This window comes from Pectinophora gossypiella, chromosome 2, assembly GCF_024362695.1.
Source record: "Pectinophora gossypiella chromosome 2, ilPecGoss1.1, whole genome shotgun sequence".
In the NCBI taxonomy this organism is placed as follows: Eukaryota; Metazoa; Arthropoda; class Insecta; order Lepidoptera; family Gelechiidae; genus Pectinophora; species Pectinophora gossypiella.
The window spans coordinates 9,120,586-9,136,222 of NC_065405.1; the positions used below are offsets into that span (position 1 = coordinate 9,120,586).

The window sequence follows — 15,637 nt, forward strand, 5'->3', positions numbered from 1 at the left end:
GACGCTGGTTACACGAGTGTCTTGACCCTAAATGACCACTTTCCCTATTGCTAATCAATTAAACTGGTCAGATTTACAGATAAGATATTATACAATTGATGGAACAATTTGTTAGGTGGTATACAAAATGTTAGATTTATTTTTATCTTTTTAGGTAAGCAATAATATTAATTAAGTAATAAAAAGCGTTCTTACACGATATATATGTACATATTTATTTCGTTTTTATTTTATGTCGCTAATAACATCTAATAATTTATAGGAATGTCTTCGTAATTATAAATTCGTATCACATTTAACGTAATTAGAAAGGAATTGAATAGAAATTCAATAAATAACCTTCTCCACTTCTAAGATAAATAACCTTAAAAGCTTATTTTTACTAAAATATAGGTAAATTAACGTGTCATATAAATCTGTCTAGATTTTATAATTTAAGTGTACAACACAGTTCCGGGTTACGATTGGTACAGTAAATTATATTTATATTCGATACACGTACTACCTACTGAGAACACATTAGAATCAATATTTCAATATTAAAAGTCTAGACTTTTATACGTTTTATAATACTTTTTTTAATAGAATCCTCCTGCTTATTTGAATTTAAACTGAAGAAAGGTTTGTTGATTGTTGCAGTATTGTAAATACTTATATGTATTTTTTAACGGAAGCATCTGAACCAATATTAGTTTCGTATGAAATATTTAACTTTTTGTGGGAGTATCCGTTTAACGTACTTGTTAGAATCCATGACTAATACTTACTACAAAAAAATGAGGAAAATTTGAAGACCTTGGACTGATTAATATAATCAGAAAGGCGTATGGTAAACACACTTATCTATTCTAAGTGAGGTCTACATTATCTGTGAACTGGTTGAGTAACGTTTCGCAAAACGCTTCTGCGACAATACCGTGACAACTAGTGAAGACAAACAGACGTTATCTTATGAATAATGCCGATTATGTTGGGCAAACACGCGCGTTTGAGTGCATTTTTCGCTAAACCTTATCGCGTATACAGGCTGTTGTTCTAAACCTACACTAGAATGAAAGAAGAAAGCTTTTAGCGGGATTCCTACCCGAGTTCGAAAACCTGAAAATAATTTTATCCTCTCTATGATGGAAGAATTTGAATTTGAGCAGTTAAGAACGGGAATATTTTTTTGTAAATTCCTGGGAGGAACATGTTCGGGAGGCCTTGTCGGAATATGACAGTGGTTTCATAGATTTATTATGAAAGAAAAATGAAGTGTCGATGGATTGTGTGAAGAAGTATATGAGTGTGGAAGGTGTGAGTACTGAGATGACCACTGACAGAAATGAATGGAAGAGGAATACATTCCAGAGGAATACGACCACACCTAGAGTGGGATAAGGGCAGGAAGATTATGATGATCGTAGATTTATAATAAACGAAGGTTTGGTATAACTTGTTTATAATGCAGGCCATTACATTTCCCTTTAATGACCAATTCTAAACTGGTAAAGAGAGCTTGCAAGCTATCTTCTGACGACGCGACGTATCCAATAAGCATCAAAGGTATTAGTATATCTATCTATAAGTTCCCTCATTCAGCGCTTATCGCTATCGACCCACTAGGGTCGATTAATTCTTTCAAATATTTTTCCTCTCAGACGACGCCCTGAGCCGAGGTTCGCGCCCAACTGGGCACCCTCAGGCCTGTTGTCTTAAACGTTGTACCGGGTGAGAGCCTTCAGCGCTCCCCATTTGTCCGGCCAAGTAGTTAATGCCATCTGCGGCAAATCTACAATAAGTCACGTTCAAAAAAAAAAAATCTATCTATAAGTAATTGTTTTGTGGAAGACAAATAATAACATTAAGTAAAGTAGGCATCTTTATTATATAACGTTTGTGTGAGCTTTTAAGGAATTACGGGGTCATCATCATCAGCCGTACGACGCCCACTGCTGGGCATAGGCCTCCCCCAAGGATCTCCACGACGATCGGTCCTGCGCTGCCCGCATCCAGCGGCTTCCCGCGACCTTCACCAGATCGTCGGTCCACCTTGCATCCATTAGTGTGGGTACTTTATTCATGTAAGTTTATTTAATTATGAAAATAAAGTAAGCCCGTTTCAATGCTTTCAGCAATGTCAAAGCTTTTCCAATAGCCGGTTGTGTAATCGACACCATACCAACCTCAGTCCTTATTGGATGTCCTCGCCTATTATGGAACTGTCTTTCAACGTATTTAAAAGGGTTCAAAAGACAATTTCGTCTAGTCAATGCCGTTATTACAAAAGCACTATTAGACATGCGAGATGCATGTAGAGTTACGTCTACGACAAAAACGAACGACCTATCGATTTCTCCTGCTTTGTGAAACCACTTACGAATTCTGACTTTCGTTGTAAAATCAGTTGAACATGGTTGAGTGACGTGTGAAAAATGGGTGTACAGCCGCGTAGGAGACGGTGGGACACGTCCTGTGTACTGCGCACGCGCACGAGTCACCTAGATGTCGCACCTATTGTCCACAAGCCGGCCGGCCGCTGGGTGAGCCACCATTACCTCACACTTTCAATATTGGGTTACGAGTATTTTACTTCAAGGTTCTCTTTTAGGAGCAAATAGTGGAGGTATAAATGGAAACACGAGCAACAATAACACGCAGTCCGAGTTCGACTCTTACCAAAATGCATGCGCGTGCGGTTCTTCTGGTGTGCTGTGTGGTCGGTACGTGCGGTGCAGTGTTACTGTTGTGCAACATACATAAATCATTTAAAAGGAATAATTAATATAAGCCAATAAATTATGAAAAGTGATATTTTGCTGTGACATTTCGATGGTTGTTCAGTGATGTAAATTAAGAGTTCGAATGAAGTTATTTTTTAGTTTTTACAAGTCACTCCTAAATATTTGTGGATTTACAAAAATATTATTAAGTTGTCCTAGTTTTTCCCAATTATTTAGTTGGACAATGCGCTCATAATTTTAGGATATTAAAATATCCTATCACAATTCACAATTATTCAATCTAAAAAATAATTTAAGTACTTACTTAATAAAGAACCTTCACACAACATACATTAATATATCCTACTACTGGATACAGATCTCCCTTTACACCAGGAGAGTATATGAAGCGTAATATACCCCGCTTCTCCATGAAAGTTTAGTGGAATAGAGTAGAGATCTGAGCTATTGGCAAAACTAGTTGCCAGAGATTTTCAAGTCACCCAAAGGTCCCGACTTGATGTAACGACCTAACCTAAATAATATATAAACCTAAATAATAATATAACCTAAATATTTTTTCATAATGCAAATCTTTAATTCTAGGTAGCACCGTAGCCTACTATCCGCAACGGCAGCCGCCATACAACACAGGACCTAACGACCTTTACTCCGTAGAGGTCAACTCCAATTTTCTTCCCGAGCAATCGCAACGGTTGTTCTTCGGCAATGGACAAGGCTCTAATCAGGTTGGCGGCTCGGGTCTATGGGCTTCGTTGACCAACAAGTTCCCATGGCTGGGGAACATGTTTGGCAGAATGGAGCTGGCCCCGGAGTACGGCGTGCCGCAGGTGTCGACGCAGTACGGAGCGCCAGCGAGGTTCCAGCCGCAGTACTACCAGCCACAAGTGTACACACCACAGACGTACCAGGCCCCACAAACGTACCAAGTCCCACAGACATACCAAGCTCCACAAACGTATCAATTCCGCCAAACATACCAAGCCCCACAAACATACTACCAGCAACCGTCCCAGTTCGGAAGAATCCTCCCTGGTGGCCGTGACGTCGGTTTAACTGACGATGCCGTCATTGTAACACCACCTCAGGTTCCCGTAATGCCGGTCCAACCTGTACAACCAGTGAGGCCTGTGCAACCACCACAACCCGTGCCGCCGCAACCCGCACCGGAAACCGAGGGATACTCATACAACAAACCCCAATACAGGCTCGAATTGCCTCACAAATAACTAAACGAATAACCCGAAGCAATTCATATGTAACGTTCTACGGAAAAGCTTTAAATGATTCGATTGATACTACCTATAAATATATTGTAATATTGTTATATTCAAACTGAGCATTCATCCCGTAGAACTTTACATATTAGTTTAATAAGTCACTTATACAAGACTAGCACAAAAATAAAAAAATAAACAAATTACACCGTTTGACAAATTACTTACCTTTTCGTATTTAAAGTACTTACTTACTTAATTAAATGAAGCTTGGTCGAATTAGTAGTGAATTAGAGATGATGACGTATATTTTACGGGTATTATTAAGAATGAAACAATTAGAGGCTCTCTTACCAGTATTAAAGTATACTTTTTACATTTAATTTTTGTTTTATTTTTACGAAGGAGATTCATGATAAAAAAATTACACAACTTTTCAAATTCAACTTTATTATTTCTAATATTCATGATTATTGCTAGCCGTACTAATAAAAATAATAATTCAGTATACTTACAAAACAGACGAAAATAAATAAAAACCTGTTAAACGTACCTTGTAGAAAAACTTGGTACAAAAATTTTAGGAAAGATGGTTTAGAAAAAATCTAATAGGAATAAAAAATACAGCAAAGTATCTGAAGTGTGTTTAAGAAATGATCATTTTGTCAGGCGTTTATTATATTAGTAAAGTAATGAAATTATAATACAAAGTTCCAAGAGTCAAAGAAATAAATGTTTCGTCTGTAAACAATCAATTAAGTAAAGAGGTCAATCAATTAGGTATAACGGCCATAGTATCACGGTACAATGCCGTAAGTAACTCTGGTGCCGTAGTATCCTTGCCCATTGGAGTCCAGCCCGGTAGACGCGCTTGCACTCACTATCTTACTACCAGAGGGGACATTGCCGAGACCAAAGCTGAAAGAAATTAGAAAAGCATTATAACACTTGTAATTACTGTTTTATCCTTATAATCCAGAAGAGAATGAAGCGACTTTGAAGTGGAATAAAGCTGGGGTTAGCTCTTTATTATTAAGTTTAAATTCATTCCAATAAGTACCATACACAGCCTCCGTGGTCTAGTGGGTAGAGCATTAGGCTCACGATCTGAAGGTCCGGGTTCGATTCCCGATGGGGACATTGTCGAAATCACTTTGTGAGACTGTCCTTTGTTTAGTAAGGGCTTTTCAGGCTTGAATCACCTGATTGTCCGAAAAAGTAAGATGATTCCGTGCTTCGGAGGGCACGTTAAGCCGTTGGTCTCGGCTATTAGCCGTAAAAACACCTCCACCAACCCGCAGTTGAGCAGCGTGGTGGAGTATGCTCCATACCCCCTCCGGGTTGATTGAGGGGAGGCCTGTGCCCAGCAGGGACGTATATAGGCTGTTTATATAAGTACCATACAGACTTCTTCATCACTGCGTCCCATACATCACTGTACTGCTTAAATGTAGGTTAATAACGGCTTAAGGGTTGACCCACTCGACTCAATGCTACAGTAAAAACATACTACCTACGTAATTAAATAATTTATTATACTACTTCATTATCATTCTACAGAACGATATGTTTTTGCAAACCAATCAGCAAAACATCTTATATTATTTCATAATCATGGGGTTTTACATGACGTTAACGACCTTTTACTTTCACAGCGTTGCACAAGCAGCATCAAGACTTATATGCAAGGGTCCAGTTTTTATGGGACATCTTCTTTTTGGCTTGATGAGCCGATACCCTTTGTTTAACTTTTTATTTATGGGCTTGTTTTTTGATTCATTTCTCTTTCAATCGACATCAATAATAACGTAATTTTCAGAATTATTGGAAAATGCTTCAATCATTATATACGGTTAAACACGTAAATGTGGGAACGAAATCAGCTTTAAGTCGATTTAAAAAGTTTCTCCAACATCTTTTAACGAAATTCCTGATTGGTCTTCCCTTCCCTAGATCAGAAGGTGCGTACAAATGCTTCTCAGAACATGTAAATCGAAACCATGACCGGTGAGGTGATTAAGAATGCACATCAACTGGTCAAACATTATAAGTACATAACCGTAAAAGCTAAATATACATATAGAATAAGAATAAGAATAAAATAAATTTATTGCCAGTAACAATTACATTTGCTATAAGTACTAGGTAATTATGAATATTACGAATACGGGCAATATGCTGCCTATATCTGCACACGTTTAATTTTAATCAAGATCAGACTTTTTCTTTTTTTAAATGATTATAAATAAACGTTCATAACGGCCTACAAGAAAAGAACACATACCTACCTACTCTTATTTTGCTTTCATGTGTACCAGTTTTTAACGCCATAAGGGGAACTCGGTAGTTTTTGTGAGAGAATCCTTTTCAAGACGCTAAAAAACTTGGGATTCGAGGAATTTGTGATCAATTCTTTTTCACGTCGGTGTGGTTGTACTCAGCTCTTGATCTAGGGGTGCCCGAATGACGTCCAAGGGGAGGCAATTGGGTCGTGTACTAGGTTGAAAATAAAATTATGAAATTCTGATTACTTAATACTAAATAAAGACATATCTAGAATTAACGAAAAATATTTTATGAATTTTAATCAATAAAAACTTAATAATAAGTCCGACGTTTTGTCATAGTTTTCTATGACGTCACAGTGTGCTTTTTCATACAAATTTCATAGGAGTTACGTGTTTTGACGTTTAGTAAAAAGTGATTTGACTAGTTGGAAACTAGCGTAATCTTTTTGAAGTGGCTTATTGAATTGCCTCAGATGAAATCACGTACTCGACTGGGGGTGTAGCAGTTCAGAAAAGGAAAAACAGGAAGACCGACGTGATCGACCTTCAGCGCTCATTGGCCTACTAGGGTCGATTGATTCTTTCTAATATAATATAATTGTCACAGACGATACACTAAGCTAAGGTTCGTGCCCAACTATGCACCTTCAGGCGTCTTGTACGGCCTCCATGGTCCAGTGGTAGAGCGTTGTGCTCACGATCCGGAGGTCCCGGGTTCGAATCCCGATGGCGACAAATCGCAAAAATCACTTTGTGATCCCTAGTTTGGTTAGGACATTACAGATTCACCTGATTGTGCAAAAGTAAGATGATCTGTGCTTCGGAAGGCACGTTAAGCTGTTGGTCCCGGTTATTACTTACTGATGTAAGTACGTAATCGTTACATGAATCATGTCAGGGGCCTGTGGCGGCTCAATAATAACCCTGACACCAGGGTTGATGGGGTTGCTAATTCACCTCACAACCCACACGATAGAAGATGAAGGACTCTTGTCTCAGCGCTCCCCATTTGTCCGGCCAAGTAGTTAATGCCATATGCGGCAACACACATCAAAATTTACTTCTTACCTATTTCTACAGGGCTATTTCCCAGATTGCCTTGTCAAAGGCAATCTTCAATCGTCGTCATTGTAGTTTAAAAAGAAGTTTAATAAGTAAATAAAAAAAAATCCCGTCATGATAAATTAGTTGTATTTATTTACTACGAATTATTAATTAATTACAATGTATCTTCCGGCAGTTGCACGGGGGCTGCGCGAGCACTTCGGCGCTGACGCAGCGGTGCAACTGATGGAAAATGATGATCACCCACACCATGGAGTTAGTATGCCTCGCCGCTCGCTCTAGCCCCTAGAGAGAAACAAATATGTATTGTTAATTACACAGACATACATTTTATATTAAATACAAGGGCTTGAACTAATCGTAAAAATAAGCGTGACCGTGAAATCTGCAGATTTATTTTATTTAGGTGTTTCTTTTGTGTATTATCTACTATTCTATTAACATCAATGAGTATTCTCGACAACAGCGGTAAAAATATCATTGTGATAATGGGCAGACGTCATTAAAACATGGGTGCTAAAATGGATAACTCTATATAATATCTATAACTATACTTATAGCTTTCCAATCGCCACACACTTATGCTAAGCTTTCTATTTGTATCCTTAAAACATACCTAGAAGCCAAAATTCTCCAGGGTATATTTATATTTTTGATGGTTGCCCCCCACGTCTTTGGCTAGGTACTTCTACTAACCTAACCTAACCTAACCCTCTGTAAGAGGGTAGTAGCAAACTTTTCTATATCTACACTCGCTGATGTATAATCTGTGCAAATAAATAAACACACACACACAACACATTAAAATACTTGCGTCCTTGCGCTTGCGTCAAGAGTCAAGAACAATGCACTAGCGCTCGCGAGTTTAGAAATAGAAAGACTAGACTAGACACTCCGGTAGGAAATCCTCCCGATAAAATGATCGATTGGTGTAATCTTATATTTAGATGAATTTGTAAATCAATGGTGTCGATTCTGGCAGACCAAACTTTATTTTATTTTAAATATAGTGCCGTCCTTCACTTACGAAGAGTGTAAGACAGAGATAAAACTAACATTATTACTGTTAAAACAAATTAAAATTAAGTTGACCTCTTTAGGAATCAGCACCAATTTGTGACTTGGTGAGTTACACACCCTTACACTATTGATGTTTTTATATATTCGTTCGCTATATATATATATATATAGAGGTAAAGTTATTTACCTGGGAGCAGCAGATCCATATCCGTTCTGTGGAGGTGGACGGTAGCCGCCATTGCTGCCACTGTTGGCGTTAGACCACGACGACGAGCCACTGGCTGCGTTGCTCCCTGAAAACAAGACAATAACAGTTTTAGAACGATATCGCTATCGCAACAGCGTTAAGCGAAGAAATCAAAGAAGAATAGGTCACGTGACGCGTCGTTTAAGACGACATTCGCTTGTTTAATTTCTTTCGTTTGGATGTGGTTACACTGACCACCATTGCCCGCTGACTCCTACTGCCCCTTTTTCCCCTACTCTGTGTAGTAAATCCTGTCTTACTTCAATGCTGGAGTTTGAATAAAATACATAGAACTGTTTCAGTTGCATATTCCCGGGTATGTTGTAAAAAGTTACAAGGAGATCGTATCCTTTCTAAAAAGATGGGCCATTATTATGAATGATATGCTGCCAACATAAGATTCGTCATAGCCATCTTTAACATAGAACAATATTCGTATGTTATTTATGAAAGTAAGACTTTTAAAATGGCTATGCTAGAACAGATTCCCGATTGTTTCGGTTGAGCAGACATTGTACTTATTTGTTTAGCTAGGCCTCCGTCCGTTTGCTTAGGTTACTGAACCACCGCCACTTCTTTGTACTCATCTGAGTATAATACAGAAATTTACGTGCGAATATATAAAATAGTTACAATAAGTGGTAAAATAGTTATATATATCAACATTCTAATTCATTACCCTACAAAGCGCTTCCCAGTATTCAACTAAACTTATTTATTTCTAATATTTTATTCGTAGTCCCGTAATACGGAAATTTATATCTCGATCTACATTGCATACAATCAAATTCAAACGAAAAATAAAAAAATGTAGTTCAAATATGCAAAACAAAGTACCGTATAATTGCTGGAAGTGCGCGCCTGCGCCGAAGCTAATCATAATAACCTGTTCCTAACTATGTCAATTATATTGACTGGCATTCGGTACTCTACTTTTTTAATATTTAAAGAGAGAGCTGATATCTATCGGGCATTCTTTGCACCAGTTACCACTGGATGTTAACCGTTAGACGGCCGTACGAACGTGCTGTACGCGTGAAATGGTACTGTTATGGCTCTACATACAAATGTTCACCGCGAAATGCCTGTTTTCCTGTAGTCTAGCATTCCAAAGAACACGCTTAAAATTCGCCGCGCAGTCCATCTGATGCATTTCTGAGTGACGTCTGCTCAGGAATTTAAATGAAACGTGATCAAATTAAAATTCATCAAAATAACTTTAAAATATCGGTATGAAATTACGTAAGAGTTTGCTTCAATCGTGATGAGGAAGATTCTTAAATGTTTTTAATATGCAATAACAATTTAAGAAGACATGACTTAAAAGGGAGGTGTATATTTTCTCCAAGGTTCCCGTTCAATAGCGAAGAGGAAGGTGGTCAGAGTATCATTGGATTGCCAATTATCAATTTGATACGGTATTCCGGATCCGAAGACGACAGATAGGGCAATGACTGCATGTCCAGTCAGCCAAGAAGAGAGGTACAGGTGCACTCGTGACTCACGAAATAAATTTTTGAAGACATGTACCTAGGTATGAAAAGCGAATGTTTTTTGTAAATTGAAACTTCAAGGTTTTGATTTGTTTTTAAATCTGGTTGTTTAAGTAAAAAAATGCGATGGCCAATAAATGCGTACCTACTTAACTATCTTTTTTACAATTTATGGGATTGTATTCTTTTGTAATTTAAAAAAGGTTGCTTTTTTAAATAAGATTTATGTCTTTTGTAAGGGAACAAACAACATTACTACATTAAAGTTATTACTAAGTTAGGTATTAATTTAACACAATCGTTGTCAATATTTTATAACATTTATAAGGACACTTGTTTCTATTGTGTCTGCATAGAACGTTATGGGATCATAAATAATGGGTACGTATTTATGCATTAATTTATCTTCTCAAAATATTGATGTTGCCTCTATTTGTTGTCTAAAACATTTTTGTAAATTATTTTGCCTATTAATAATTTTGAAATAAACATAATTTATGGTTTTAATTGACTCGTGCGTCTCATGTGGACCTTTTCTTTTTTTTCCGACGTGACTTATTGTAGATTTGCCGCAGATGTCATTAACTACTTGGCCGGACAAATGGGGAGCGCTGAAGGCTCTCACCCGGTTCTCACGTGGACCATGCACCAGTAAATTAGTGAGGAAAACGTAAATTATTGGTTAGAACCTAAGACTTGCAGTATTTATCACACTACGACGAAGTATCTTCCAACATGAAAGTGCAGTAGTAGTGTAGTAGTATGAAGTTTTTTGATATACTATCACTGCTACTGTGTTATTACTGCTACTCATAATGACTTTGTATTTCATACATAAATAAGATCGTGCCAATTTCCTATTAGGGTAGGCAGACACCACGAATTACTTCTGACACCACTTTTGGCTTCTTCCGCTGTTCAATCTTCTCATGCATGCATGCTCGCCGGTTTAGTGTAATCTTGACCTGGCCTTCTTTGATTATCCCAATTTCCTTTATGGTTTCGTTTGTCTTTCACCATTCCATTCTCTCCACATGTCCAATATTTCGGACATATTTGTCTAAACAAAAGCATATTTTTCTTAATTCTCGTATAAAAAAAGAAAATGAACTTACAGCTGTTATCAAGAGGGGGTGGGTTCGGGTAAGGGATGGGCGACCTGCGCAGGCGCCGCAGCGGCACCGGGATCGACTCGTGTCCCTCCGCGTCAATAGTATAGTAGGCTCGGGGCACGTAGTACTGACCTTCTGAAACGAGGGAAGTATAATTGTATCCTAGGCGTGGAATCTGAAGGAGGATGTTTAGCTCCGCTTCACAACATACCACCACTGAACATATATAGAGTTCTATGATATAACTTCTTCTTCTTATCGTGTGGGTTGTGAGGTGGATTACCAACCCCATCAACCCTGATGCCAGGGTTATGATTGAGCCGCCATAAGCCCCTGACATGGCTCATGTAACGATTACTCACTATTATATATGTCAATAAATAGTAACCGGGACCAACGGCTTAACGTGCCTTCCGAAGCACGGATGATCTTACTTTCGGACAATCAGGTGATAAGCCTGCATATAATATTTAATTAGTGCGATGATCTTAAATACTCTCTAAATACAGTTGTGTTATAAATATGGTACTTACTTACTTAAATAAGTTTATTTGCATACTTTAAATGCCATCGAAACGACAAAAAGAAGAAGAAGAAGGTATTAAGGATAATTGGATCTTTCAGAATTTCGATATAAATTATGGTAATAAATTCTACAAAACTATGGTATAGGAGAACCAAATTACAATCATTCTGTTAGTATAATTTTCGAATGATCGTATAATACCAACCCACAGTGTAAGTTATCTGTCTAGAGTCTGGTCCGTTGCCTTATACAGCCTCGAGCAATTTGCCCGTTCTACCATCTTGTAAGTAACAACCACTAACTACTTGGTACATAGATACTCTATTATTTACAGTACTTTCTGTTATTACCACCCGAAGCGTTTCTCATCATCTTTTTCATAACTCAGAATCATGAGTCAAATCAACACCTCAGTATTCGTTACGATGTCACTATTACCTTGTATAAGTAAATATGTAGGTACCAATTAAAAATTATGTTGATACGAAGCATTACAATATAGAGTTTGATGTTGAAAACCTTTTATAAAGTAAAAAACGCGAATTACGAGGAAGAATAGTTAGTCAGGCACAAGGTTGAGATCATCACCTTCTAACAACCGCTAACAAGCGGTATTATTGTGCTTACTGCCATTAGTTTAGAGCTTAAAATCATTGTAAACAACGACCTTAAGCAATCGTGACCATCGTTACTTGATTGATCCTCGATGATCGTATGGGTGAAGTCATGTTTAATGTAAAATTCGTCAATCAATTACAGCGCTTAATTAATACCTACTTCAGTAGGTTTACGTATACTATAAGAATGTTAATACTTATTACTATGTTTATTTCAGGCTAGCTAACATGCAATTTAGAATTTGCTATAAAATATACATGTAAGAATAACCAATTTACAAATAAGTAGGTAAACATTTCCAATATGAGCATTTTACCTCGCTTACTTTTCAAGTTACAATAATCACTCTTCAAGTTAATACATATAAAACAAAGACTGTGATAAAATGTAGGTATATTTGGTCGACTAAACCTATGAATAGGAAAAACCACATATTATTTAGAGTTTGACCAATGATTAAATGAAATGAAATTTGCAGCGGAGTCAGATGGCGGTAAAAACAAGGGGCACTAACCTGCCAAAGCCACGGTCGCCACGGCCGCCAATGCGAGGAACGTGAGAGGATGCATTTTCCGACGTCAAGCCTCCGCCGATATTCAGAAGGAACTGGCTTTGACGCACACACGCGAACCTTTTATATATTCACTACGCGACTGCGTCTCTGCTGCGTCGGCGCATCACTTTGCACGTCCGAAATAACGGTCGCGTCTCGTCGCCTTCAGTAAAAAGCTATCGTCCGTCAATGAATAAATACCAAAATGAACAATTTGTCCACATAAAAAGATAGATCGAAAGTAGGTTCGGCAGTCAAGGTGCGCAAAAAGCTACTCTTTAACCGCCTAAACTACCTAGGAGATCCAAAAAGAAACTCTATCTCTTGGCCGGAGATAGTGCAGAGTCGAGAAGAGTGGGAGAATCAAGGCCCAACAGTGTTATCAAGTAATCAGGAAAAAATGGGGAAAAGAGGAAGACTACCCTATGAATTCTTCCTAGATGTGAACACTGATTAAGAAAAGAAGGAAGAATCCACAGGTATTCTTCTTCTTTTCCCCGCTTTTTCCTGATCCTGACTATTATAACTATTTAAGGAGGAGTTACAACTATTTATAGATAGTAATAAATAACAGATTTATCCAAACATGAAAAAAAGTAAAGACGTAAACACTGCTTCAGGCTCAGATGTGATAATTCAGGTATTTTCGTCACACATGGTCTTAAAACTCTTACCTACTTTAAGAGTAAGTACCTAATAGACACGGTGCGCCGTAATTGATAGAGGCATCGAAATTGTGAAAGTTTAGCAATTCATCCATTTTATCTTAATAACATTAGGTGAATTGCTATTCATTCATCTGGAAGCATCTGCTTTCAGATGCTGCTTTTTGTGATGCACACAAAAAACCAGACGTTACATTTAAACAGTTTTGTATTGGATACAAATTCTTAGTTATTCGATACATAACTAGGCACACCTTACTTTACTTTTTTTGAATTACAATATAATTGGGACTCAACAACTAGTTGCCACAGTAAACATTCCGTATAAACTTCGTCCCGTTTGGCTACGCTGAGCACACATGTCTTGGGCAGGTTCAAAACAATCATTTTGTAATCCCAACCTGTTTTGTGTGCCTAATAAAAAAAAATAACGATTAAGTGTATTTTAAAACGACTTCAAAAAAAAAGCAGATTATCAATTTGACTTGTAAGATACATACGAGCCAATATATTATGTATTTATTCGTATATGTTACTTTATAAAATCCAAACCCGATTATTAGCGTGGGTGTTTGAAAATCTGGGCCGCAGAAGGCTATGTGGGCTTATAAGCACATGTGCTAAATTACACATACATAATTATATATGTTTGACCACGCATTTTTTTTTTAACGTGGCTTATTGTACTTATTGTAGATTTGCCGCAAATGGCATTTACAACTTGGCCGGAAACCGCGCATTTCTCAAAAACTGGAGATCGTATTGCAATAACTTTTTTAACAAGAAGTTTCTTTAAAATCGTCTTAGTAGGTTTAAAGTTAGTGTCAATAAAACAATATTAGAGATTTCTTTTAACCTTTTCTAACATCTTGTCTTTTTGTTTTTGTTAATTAAAAAAAAATACCTATGGAACAAAAACGATCTCGTTGATGTCGTTTGTATGAAGGAAGCCCTTATGAGGGTCTGTACTTAATAGGCAATATGAAGTCGTTAGAAATCATTTAATAATTATTATCATGCATGAAGTCGGTTAACTAGAAATGATTCAGGTGTAAATCACAGAAAATTGGATCCTGTCAAGGGTGTGTTGGACATACAATTTCCGGCGGATGCGGGAGCGGGTTAGGAGTGCACGGGTGCTATGGGTACTAAATCGGTTTTGTTGAAGTTTCTTTTTACGGAACTATAAAATTAAATGTATCAATACGTGGAATTATATCTACGAAAAGTTTTTAAGATAGGTAAATTGTACCATGGGGTTAAAAAGGCCACATAGTTGCAATTCATCTAAGAAAGCAATATTGCTATTTGACATTTGTTTGCATTGCGCATTTATTTTTATATGTGCATATGTCAAATAGCAATATTGCTTTTTTAGATTAATTGTTTCGATGTGGCCTTTTTAACCCCCCAGTTCACTTTATTTTTTATGTACAACTCTGAAATACCCACCTCATAAAATATACTTCTCATTATAAAAGTCGAACCGCTTTCGAGTTTATGAAAAATGACGTTTATTTTTTATTCCTAATACTCGTATTTATTTTTGTGGTAAAATCCTAACGAAACATATACTTGCGAGGTGTTCCGATTTTTTTTTGATGAGAAGTGTACAATAGTGTGCGCAGATTTCATATTAAACATTTGAAATAATACCCGTTACCGACGAACAATCGTCAATCTATTGGCGATTTATGACATTTGTAAATCTAGTTAACGCTTGTGTTTGTTCATATTGTTCAAGGAAATGGATAGCAATACACTTAAATAACAGACAATAAGTAACAAAAGTTATGATCAGAATTTTCCAGTTCGTGCTCGGTTATGTCGTATAACAAGCGCAAAGTTCACTATAATTGTCTATAATAGATATAAATGTTTCAGCTATTATAGTAGGTATTAGATATCTTATAGTTGCTACGATAGGGTGGATACGCTAGAAACGAAAATATTTTTTCTTGTATGTAAAAATGATAAAATTGATGAATTTGCGGGAATTGGTACTTCTGACTACCACAGTTGGGAATAATATTTGTTTCAAAAATACAACAAATTTAAAAAAAAATATACGGTCGAATTACGGTCGGTCGGTAGAAAAGGTGCAGGTCGT

General features: G+C 37.1%; 2 protein-coding genes across 4 annotated transcripts; one reads left to right on the plus strand and one right to left on the minus strand.

The window, feature by feature from the left end:
• The first annotated feature begins 2,589 nt into the window (after window positions 1–2,589).
• LOC126377854 (protein transport protein SEC24-like) lies at window positions 2,590–4,269 on the plus strand. The gene is made up of 2 exons (XM_050025850.1): window positions 2,590–2,702; window positions 3,309–4,269. Exons 1-2 carry the CDS (start codon window positions 2,612–2,614, stop codon window positions 3,950–3,952), a joined length of 735 nt encoding a protein of 244 aa, XP_049881807.1. The 5' UTR covers window positions 2,590–2,611; the 3' UTR covers window positions 3,953–4,269.
• Window positions 4,270–4,581: 312 nt separating this feature from the next.
• On the minus strand, window positions 4,582–12,982 carry LOC126377894 (uncharacterized). Of its 3 annotated transcripts, none has more exons than XM_050025948.1 (4): window positions 12,824–12,982; window positions 11,169–11,300; window positions 8,501–8,606; window positions 4,582–4,858 (listed from the first exon to the last, which is right to left on the minus strand). In XM_050025948.1, exons 1-4 carry the CDS (start codon window positions 12,876–12,878, stop codon window positions 4,738–4,740), a joined length of 414 nt encoding a protein of 137 aa, XP_049881905.1. In that variant the 5' UTR covers window positions 12,879–12,982; the 3' UTR covers window positions 4,582–4,737. The 3 variants fall into 3 exon arrangements, with proteins under 3 accessions (XP_049881905.1, XP_049881913.1, XP_049881921.1); XM_050025956.1 differs by having other exon boundaries at window positions 11,169–11,297; window positions 12,824–12,980; XM_050025964.1 differs by lacking the exon at window positions 4,582–4,858 and adding an exon at window positions 7,403–7,578 and having other exon boundaries at window positions 12,824–12,981.
• Between the last annotated feature and the right edge of the window lie 2,655 nt (window positions 12,983–15,637).

Excerpts from the sequence above, each read along its gene's own strand:
- LOC126377854 (XM_050025850.1), top strand. The coding sequence starts at position 2,612 with ATGGAAACACGAGCAACAATAACACGCAGTCCGAGTTCGACTCTTACC. Across the intron at positions 2,703-3,308 it reads TCTGGTGTGCTGTGTGGTCG|GTAGCACCGTAGCCTACTAT; the intron begins GTACGTGCGGTG and ends CTTTAATTCTAG.
- LOC126377894 (XM_050025948.1), bottom strand. The coding sequence starts at position 12,878 with ATGCATCCTCTCACGTTCCTCGCATTGGCGGCCGTGGCGACCGTGGCT. Across the intron at positions 11,301-12,823 it reads GGCGACCGTGGCTTTGGCAG|AAGGTCAGTACTACGTGCCC; the intron begins GTTAGTGCCCCT and ends CCCTCGTTTCAG. Across the intron at positions 8,607-11,168 it reads ACCCCCTCTTGATAACAGCT|GGAGCAACGCAGCCAGTGGC; the intron begins GTAAGTTCATTT and ends TCTTGTTTTCAG.